General features: G+C 37.0%; 1 protein-coding gene across 1 annotated transcript; it reads left to right on the top strand.

Annotated features, from left to right (window-relative positions):
* The first annotated feature begins 9,434 nt into the window (after positions 1–9,434).
* On the top strand, positions 9,435–9,887 carry LOC128885609 (uncharacterized). Its single transcript, XM_054139708.1, has one exon. The coding sequence runs from the start codon at positions 9,435–9,437 to the stop codon at positions 9,885–9,887; it is 453 nt and encodes a 150-aa protein (XP_053995683.1).
* The last annotated feature ends 380 nt before the right edge of the window (positions 9,888–10,267 follow it).

The following is a 10,267-nucleotide window of genomic DNA, read 5'->3' as shown; positions in this document are numbered from 1 at the left end:
TAATAAAAACATATTTTTATAATGTTGTAACATGTATTATATATATAAGAATAATTTTGGAGCGCTCATGCCACCGCTCCTCTTGTCAAGTATCTTATCAACTACGATATTGTTTAACACATCTTACACTAAAGTACTATATGATATTCAGTTTCGAGTCACTTATCTTTAGTTTTGTAATCCTTATTCCTCAGTCCTCATGTTGTGTTACCCTTAGTCCTCATCACTGTCTTCGTTGATAACAGCTGTCACTTGTTCAACGTTAAATATTTTACTCAGAATTTCTGCAGGGCGTACAATTTTTGACAGATACCGAGCATGCGACAAGAAATAAATAATTACTGCTACTTGTGAGCAACAACCAATTGTACGATTACCATTAGTACATTCGCAACAATATCTTTTAATACCTGTGTAGTCTATTGAATTTGGTGTGTAATCAATGTAACATCTATAAGTTTTACTGCTAATGTGACGTGATTTTACTTCGAATTTAACTATATTTTTAGATTCTTTAAGGCACCGAATATTAATATTATTTTCGTCGTCCATCAGTTCTGCTAAATACGATACTGCTTAAGATAATTGATACGAACCAGTAAATAGAATTTTAAGATCGCGTTCTATCATTTCAGGAAAATCAAGAATTTCAGAAGCTGATAATTGTTTAAAAAGAATCTTTCGCCTATTCCAACGTTTATTTTCTACTTCCACTGCTAATCAACATTTTTTTCAGAAACTATCCTATGAACAATTTCGTCGCATAGCCCTGTGTCCGAGTTTAAACGTTTTCCGAAGACGTTATTTAAAAAACATGCTATTCTGCACAATATTCCGACCTTTGGAAGCAATTTGTTATCTAACTGATGATGAAGAAGTCGATATTTCTGACCTATGATTCCGTGTATAGCTTCGAAAACCCAACGAACCTTTGTAACCTGACGAGATGCATTGGATTCTGCAGTGGAAAGTTGATTACGCTTGCCTTTTAACTCAGGCATAAGAACAGTATAACCGCGATCTTCTAAATCAGACTTTACATCCCGGAAACCTCGATCGACGATGTAAATACCTCCAGGTTGCAGAAGAGTTTGCAAACCATTGGAGTCTTGCATGACAATCTTCATTATCTCTGCGTCATTCTGTTTTGCATAAAAGGGCCCTAACATATCAACAATATAACCGTTTGTGGTACAAACTGTAAATGGTTTACACAACGGTACTTTCTTTTGGCCGGAAAATGATTTCCTCTGGTATTCGTTATTTGAACTTTTTTCATGACGAATATATGTTCCATCGAAAATTAGCGCTAACTGATCTGAAATATTGTATAATTTTTTAGCAACCGGAGATGTATAATTTTCTATTAAATTGTTCCGCGATAATGCTGCAATACCAAATGGACAGGAAGGATATCTTTCTGGAATGAATTTATAACTGACTTACAAAAATCGGATACTTGTTGTTCGCGTTCTAAACCGAGAACTGCAGCTATCACATTATTTGAATTGCCAGTACGCAATTTGAAAAGAAATACTACAATAGCCTGAGTGATATCGTGTTGCTGAAATTTTTTCATAGAAGTCATCATTTCCCGAAGTTTAATTAAATTGCTCCATGTTAAACCTGTAAATACTTTAAGTCGTTCTTCCGAAGGTGTAAAATCGCCCACTTTATCATTAATATCTGAATTGCAATTCATAGAAAAGTATTCAAAATAATTTCTCAATTCCTCGGTATCGATCAAAGTACTATTAGAATGTATTCTTAAATTCATTACATCTTGCTCAAACAAACGTTTTTTTACTAAATGGCTACGACAGCACCGATTTCCTCTAGGAACATATAATCGCCGCATAATAAATACTTGTTTTCGAGTTTCAGCTGGTACATTTATTATATTTGATTTTGATCCGTAAACGAAACAGTACCCATGAGTGGAAACAACTCTACTAGATGGCATTTCTACGTACTGAATAGATGTATGATCAACGTTACTCAAATCCCTAACAAACAATGGATCTTCACTTGAAGATATAGCAGAAGATGAAGTTGATGATTCGTCAGACAATATATTGAGCGAAGATATTCCGATTGAAGATAATTGATTCGAAGGTATTTCAGTTAAAGTGGTGCCGAGTGAAGTTATTTCAGTCGATAGATTTTGAGATGAACAAGAAGGTCCAGCTGAAGAAAAACCTCCAGCTGAAGAAGAGGATACAGCTAAAGGGACAGTTTTAACTGAAGAATGGGTTGTAGCTAAAGGGACACTTAAAAAGAGGTTTCAGTTACCGAAGAAGTTTCGACTATAGAAGTCGCCTCAAACTGACGCGGAGAATCTTCAGAATCGGAGTTTGTAACTAACTCTTTCTTGTAAGCGAAGATGCGACACTTGTTACACAATTTATCACCAATAATTACCACTCTTTCTAAAATTCTAGAATAACTAACTGATTCAACTTCCGTCTGGATTTTCTTAAACTGACCATGCGATTTGCGAATAAAGATATTGCAACGAATGCACTTGGTATGGTCGGTTTTCCTTTCAAAAAATTGTGCTCCTTCAGACGACATATTAAAAACAAGAAATGAATATACACGGATAAACACAAATACAAAAAATACACGCCGATAAACAATATTTGAAAATTATTATACCGATAAATAATATATGAACACGCGTAACAGTTCACAATATTACACGTAAAGTTAATAGCATTGAATTCGAAATAAGGCACCCGACGATCGTCCGTTGCATTTGGCATTCGAACCAAGACTGACCGTTTTTCGTTTCCGTACATTTCTTCAAAGTAGGATATTTTACAATTGGGGAGGAGTTAGGAGAACTGATCGAAGGTTTTGACAATGTTGTAAAGGTGTTGGTGAGTTCGTCCCGTGATCGTCTTTTATGGGTCGTAAACAATGTAAGAAATAATTGCCATAGTAGCGTTTAAAACTCGAAAGGATCGCGTCAAGCCGAAGCAATGTAATAAACTAATAAACGCGGACGAACATACATTGCCCTCCATTCTCTTTGGCGCGGACGTTTCGTACCCTCATTTTGTTCTCAAGTTACCTTTCCCATTACCTTTCTTTATCGAAAGATCCTAGAGAGGATTTCTCATAGTCCAAAAACAATTTGTATGTTATTAAGGATTGAAACAATTGGCGTTGTGGGTCCCCCTTATAAATGAAAGCCATGCTTACAAAGGTGTTTGAAATGGTCCCAGCAATAATCCAATTCGCCTTAATAGTGGTCGCGGAGGTTATATTCCATGTTGTGAATTTTCCGTGTATTAGTTTCGAGAGACAATCAGTGTAGAAAAAAGCGAACATGACTAACGATTGAGAATTACTAATGAAATTGAAAATACGATTGCCGTAAAAGTAATTGTAAACTCATCATGTCAATTACAATTGCAAATAAAATAATCGCGAAACCAATTAGAATAAAAGAGATTGGTTATCGTTCATTACGATTATTATCTATTATTCTTATATTTTTGCAACTCCTATTCAAGAATTTGTTGTAAACTATACAGCGAAGATAACGATGTGGATTAAGGATAACAGCACCAATTCTACACTGCATTTTGACTACAAAACTAAAGATAAGTGACTCGAAACTAGCGCATGAGCGCTCCAAAATTATTCTTATGTATATAATACATGTTACAACATTATAAAAATATGTTTTTATTATTTGTAAATAAGTATTTATCATTGTTGCATTGATAGAAATGATTAACGAAAAAAAAAATATGTAGCAACTGGAGCATTGGATATGTAGCAACATTATTATAGTAATGATAAGGAAAAAGATTCACAATTTTTGGTTCAGAAAAGAAATTCCGAACACTAGAAAAATATTACAAGCCGTAAACGACGACCCGGAATTGCCCAATTTTACTGAGTCTTCACTTTATCGGCTAATGAAGCCGATTTTCAAAAATGAAAATAAACATTGGAACTCACTCTGAAAATACAGCCGTTGATTTCAAAGGCTAAACATATTATCCTTTCTAACGTGTGTCCTATTATTCCTCAATCACAGATTGAGGAGGAATTAAATAAATATAACATTCGTTTAGCCTCAAAAATTACTTGTATTAGAGCGGGAATGAGTGACCCTGGTTTCTCACACATACTTAGCTTTCGCAGGCAAGTGTACATTAACCCAGAAGACATCAACAAGGTTCCAGATGTTCTTCAGATTAACTTTGAGGAAACAAACTATTGAATATATTTATCAACAAAAAACTCACTTGTTTCTTATGCAAAGAAGAAGGCCACCTCGCCAAGTTTTGCAAAAATGTTGCTGTACCTCAGATAACCCTTACTACTACAAATGAGCATGTAGATTCTAAATGCGATATTCTGAATCCAACCAAGGAATTAGAAGTCAACAAAATCGTCTCGGAAGTATATAAAAACACTCCTTCACAGAAGCATGAAGTTTATCCGTTCATTCCTCCAATTACCCCTATAAAGCGAGCTCTACCCAGCACCTCGTCGTCTATAGTTACTGCTGATGCCACGGATGATGTTAAAATTGAAAAAAATGTGAGTACCAAAAGGTTGCCTAAGAAATTAAAAAAATCTCCTGCGGCCAGCATAACACTGGAAGGTATTTCCGCCCAACTTGTTCCTGCCAAAGAAATTATTACAACCGATTGTAACAAGTATCTACTTAATTTCGAAAAATTAACGGAATTTCTCTTTACCAGCTACGATAACCCTAATGTTTTTGAGAATGCCAAAAGATATTCCTCTGACATATCTGGTATAATGCGCATGCTCAGTAATATAAAGGTCCACCTCTCGGAACGCAGTATAAGGAGCCGTATAGTTAGAATACTGAAGAGGCTTGGAAGAACGGATCAGGACCAGGAGGAGGCTTTGAGCACGGACTCGTGCTCACAGGAAACCTAGAAGTTCTACTTTGTTCCAACTTTCTCTCATGAACCATTCCATTAAAATTCTATACTGGAATACAAGAAGTCTTCGCAGGAGACTTCAAAAAATCCAAGCAAATCTACATCAGACGGACGTCTTCATTTGTGTAGAGTCCTGGCTTTCATCAGAGGATAAGATAAAATTTCCCGGCTTCCATGTTTATCGGTGTGAGAAACTCCATCGTAACGGTGGGAGTATCCTAATTGCAATACGAAAATACTTATCCTACATAGAAATCAACCAAATTGTAACTCCAGATGTCTCTGTTGAGCTTTGGGGAATTCGAATTGTAAACCTTCAAGTACCTTTAGATTTAGTTGTATGCTATAGAACTCCTGGTTTTACACTCACTCAGGTCCAATGGAATGCAATCGCTAACAATGTAGATAAAAACGGTAACGTTATATTTTTTGACGACTTTAACGCTCATAATGCTAACTGGAACTGTCGTTATACTGACAATAATGGCAGGAGATTAAAGATTGCTTTCGAATTAAAAAATTTGTTTTTGCATAACGAAAACTCATATACGCATATAGATTTACATTCAAATCGCAAGTCCAACTTAGACCTCATTTTTTCTACCATTAACATTGCTGACAAGCTAGACGTAAGAGTGTGTGATGAAACTTGGGGTTCCGATCATTACCCCGTTTTTGTTGATGTTAATATTCAAAAAAGTTTTTTTGAGAAACACTCGTTCAAGCTCAAATCTGTTCGTACAGATTGGACCAAATTTTGCGATTTGTTGGAAGAATCTTATCCTTTCTTTCTTACTGAAAAATACATGAACCTGCCCCCTAGTTCTAAATACGTTTCATTTGTCGAGATTTTGACTCAAGCCATACGACTTAGCTCCCCCGTTAAAGTCCCCATCCCTCATCTCAGAAGAAGAAATCCTGTACCTTGGTGGGACAAGGAGTGCGATACCCTTAAAAGATTACGTCGAGCCGCATACAAAAAGTGGGAATTTTCCTTAGAACTAGATGATCTGATACAATATAAAAAAATGTGTGCAAAAGCTATAAAAACTTAAAAAAAAAGAAAAAAGAATGCTTTCGTCATTTTGCAGAAAGTATAAATTTCGATTCTAACTCCCGTTATGTTTGGAATAAGTGCAAGATTTTTAAGAATTCATGGGTTAAGATCCAACCCCAACATATTCCATCAAATTTCAGTAACAATGACGACGTCGACTACGTGATTAACAAACTAAGCCCCCCCTGGGCTCCGACTGACCCTAATTGGCTTTCTCATTCAGCTCCGAACACCTTTTTTGATTCACCCTTTAACTTTACTGAATTTTCTACTGCACTCGATTCTAAAAAGAGAAACTCTGCTCCTGGTATGGACGGAATCGACTTCGACATTCTGAGTAAACTGCCGATGAAATTAAAAATTACTCTACTGAACGTATTTAACTCAATGTTTTTAGTCAGAGATTACCCCTGCAATTAGAAAAGTGCTTTTGTTTTCTTCGTTACTAAATCTGATGGTATAAGCCTTCGACCTATTTCCCTTACGTCCTGTCTATATAAACTGTTCGAAACGATTGTCAAAAACCGACTTGTTTGGAAAGTAGAAACTTGATTCCCGGTTCCCAATATGGTTTTCGGAGAGGTAAATCCTGTATTGACAATCTCACAAACTTAACATTAAAAGTAGAGGAAGCTTTTGCGGAAAACCGGGAAGTCATTGCTGCCTTCCTTGATATTTAAGGGGCTTTTGACAACGTGAATATTGTTATTCTGCTTTCCAAATTAGCCTCCTTTGGCTGCTCACCAAATGTTTTAGTGTTTGTCAAATTCCTTATGCACGAAAGATTTTTATTTTCGTTTAACTCTAAAGATACACCAAGATCTGTGTTCAAAGGAGTGCCGCAAGGTGGGGTCTTAAACCCTTTACTCTTCATAATATATACATCAAATATCGCTGATAATGTTCAATGTAGGGTGGCAATCTCCAAATTTGCCGACGATCTAGCAGTCTATATTAAGACCCCCTCTAGCTTAAGAGGAACAAAAATGATAGAAAGAGCTATTGAAACTATGAAAAATAATCTTTTTAATTTAGGTTTGATTTTATCCCCTCACAAAACTGTCGTTCAGCATTTTAACAAAAAGAAAATCAAACCAGGTTCTATTGAAATAAAAATTGAAGATACAACGATTAAATCAAGCGAATATGCTCGCTTCTTTGGATTACTTTTTGATTACACTTTGTCATTCACCCTACAAATTGACCAGGTTATTAAGAGATGTAATAGGGCGTTAAACATTATTAAACTTCTAAGAGGTACGTGGTGAGGTGCGGATCCCTCCACCCTCATTACTCTATATAAAAGTTTTGTGCGCTCCATCATAGACTATGTCTCTTTTATCTACTTTCCTAAACGTAAAAAAGAAGAGGAAAGGCTTGAGAAGCTTCAATACTTAGCCATTAGACTGGCACTGGGGTATCGCAGAAGCACACCCACCAATATATTATTAGTTGAACCCAAAATTCCCGTGCTTAAACAACGCTCTAAATATTTATGTCTCCGCTTTCTTTCAAAGGTTTTTTCCAACAGCAACTCTCTTACCTTTCAATCTATCAAACGTTTCTACAATATCACTAAAAATAAAACGAGCAGATCGAGCAGTTTACTGAAACAGTGTATCTCACGCATAATGTCCATATCAGACAAAATTGAATCTAACCCGAATTTTACCATGTACTCTCATGACTATGAAACAATAAACACTTCGATCCCTTTTGACCTTAGGTTTGGCCAGTCTCTGAAAACGCTGAATAGCTTGGAAGTTATTAACTGTAAAGTGAAGAGTCTTGTCAAAGAAAATAGCGCCATTTCTATATTTACCGATGGCAGTAAAAGCCATGACAGCACTTGTACTGGTTCATCTTTTTTTTGTGAGGAACTAAATACATCCGCCAAGAAAAGTTCAGATAAATTAGCTTCGGTTTTTACAGCCGAATGCATTGCTATTGCGGATGCGATTGATTTTGCCACAGAAAATAGTAACCACAATTTTATTATTTTCTCGGACGCATTGAGTGTGCTCATGAGCTTAGAATCAACAAAAACGGACATCAAAACGAACCCCCACATTCTGATTATTAAAAAGAAATTCAACAAATTCAATAACAAAAAGACAAACAATAACTTTATAAAATTTTTCTGGATACCATCACATTCGGGTATTGTAGATAACGAAAGAGCTGACGCTCTTGCTAAAGGTGCCTCTCACTCTAACTGTGTTCACGCCACCAGCATCCCTTACACAGACTTACTAGAAACCTTCAAAAAAGAAATGTTAACTAACTCTGTAAATGTACTTAACCCTTTGCTTACGGCAGTACGCGCCGCGAAATGTGCCGCACCCATACACACAGGTCATCCCGCGGGTCCCGCGGTCGGCTATAGTTGGACCCGTATACACAGGACGTCGCACGGCCGCCGACTATAGTCGGCACCCGTACACACAGGTCGTCACGCGGCCGCCGACTGTAGTCGGTATCCGTAACGAAAGGGTTCAGGATTAAGGTCTACATAAGGGTAGGGATTACTTTCGTCTTTTTTACAGGGAGAATCGTCATCCCTGGTACCACTACTTAAAGTTACCTCGATCAGCCATTGTATCAATTAATAGAAGTAGAGCAAACCATTATCATTTGGCAGCCTCCCTTGCTCGAATAAGCATCACTGACAACCCCAGGTGTAGATGTAATTTATATGATAAAATCACTTAATCATGTTTTATGGCAGTGCGATTTGTATAACAGAGAGAGATATAATTTAATTGTAAATCTTCGCAAGGAAGGTCTACAGCTACCTGTAGAGGTATCCATGTTATTAGCGAAACCGAATATCAAGGCTTGCCTACATATGATAAACTTTTTGAAAGTCTGTAAGTTAAGGGTATAAATACTTCAATCTTAGTCAGTTATCTGCAAATTGTAGTTTAAGTTTACTTATAAGTATCAATAGTTTACTGTAAGATCCGTTGTAACAAGTTCGTTATGTCTGTTTTTCACTTTCTGTACAAGTTTTTTATAAATCTCTTTTGAGATTTAAAATAAAAAAAAAAATCCAAGACTACAGATCTCAGAGCCGCCCCATTTACTATTTGGACGAAACATGGGTGAATGCTGTAAACATCCGAAAACGACTGTGGGTGAACACGTCTGTCCCCAGCATTCAGAACGCACAAAAAAGGGGGCTATCTACAGGGATCCCTGGTCCCCAAAATACGGGGAAACGCCTAATCATCGGACACAACCGGTCAGTAGATGGGTTCGTAGATGGACCCCTTCTCTGTTTTGAGGCGAACAAAAATTCTGCCGACTATCATGACGAAATGAACGGCGATACATTTTTCGATTAATTTCGGACTTTTTTGCCTATGCTAAAAGATAGGGCCGTAATTATTATGGACAATGCTCCTTAACAAAGCAAAAAAATTGAAAAATATCCCAACATGCAGTGGAGAAAAAATGAAATAATTACGTGGCTGCTGGGTAAGGCGGAAAAAGTGGAGCAACATTTCGTGAAGGCGCAGTTAATAGAGCTCTCTCAAAAGTATAAGAGAAATTATGTTATAGATGAGTACGCCAAGCAACATGGCCACAATGTGCTCCGACTTCCTCCTTATCGCTGTGAGCTGAACCCCATCGAATTAGCATGGGTAAATATTAAAGATTACGTGAGGGCACGGAACACCACGTATAAATTACGTGATGTTCAGCGCCTAGTATACGAAACAATCGAAAATGTATCGCTGGAGATGTGGCAAAATTTTATTCGCCATGTAACAGAGGAGGAAAATAGATTCCGCCAGTTGGACCACATCACCGACTCGATGTTCGATGAAAGGGCCGAACGGGTGAAGCGGTCGGATTCTGAATCGGACTCCGACTACGACTCCGATTAGGATACCGTTTTTCGGCGGTCTTGGGGTTTTAGTAGGTATTCCTGAAGTTTCAGGTGAGTCCCACACTCCCTCACGTATTGCACGCCAGCGCGAGGGGTACGTAAATGCATTTCCCCAAGTAAAAAACAAAAAAAAGTATTGGTAAGGGCGCAACACTTTACGACCGTGCCACATACCATACTCATGAATTAGATGGTTAAGTATTGTGTCAATATTAAATATTGTATATATTGCGTATAACTGTATGCGCAAGCATTTTTTTGTATATATTAAGGGGGGAATGTCTTTTTTTCCGCTAATTTTTCCGCTTTTTTCTCATTTTTTGGTGAAAAAACTATACAACGGATCAAGGTGAAATTTGGCATGTAGATTTATTAATT

Source organism: Hylaeus anthracinus, unplaced genomic scaffold, assembly GCF_026225885.1.
Source record: "Hylaeus anthracinus isolate JK02 unplaced genomic scaffold, UHH_iyHylAnth1.0_haploid 11981, whole genome shotgun sequence".
Lineage (NCBI taxonomy): Eukaryota > Metazoa > Arthropoda > Insecta > Hymenoptera > Colletidae > Hylaeus > Hylaeus anthracinus.
Note: the sequence above shows the minus strand (reverse complement) of the source record. Positions and strands in the feature narration are given on the sequence as shown.

Coding starts and splice junctions, on each gene's coding strand:
- LOC128885609 (XM_054139708.1), top strand. CDS start 9,435: ATGCAGTGGAGAAAAAATGAAATAATTACGTGGCTGCTGGGTAAGGCG.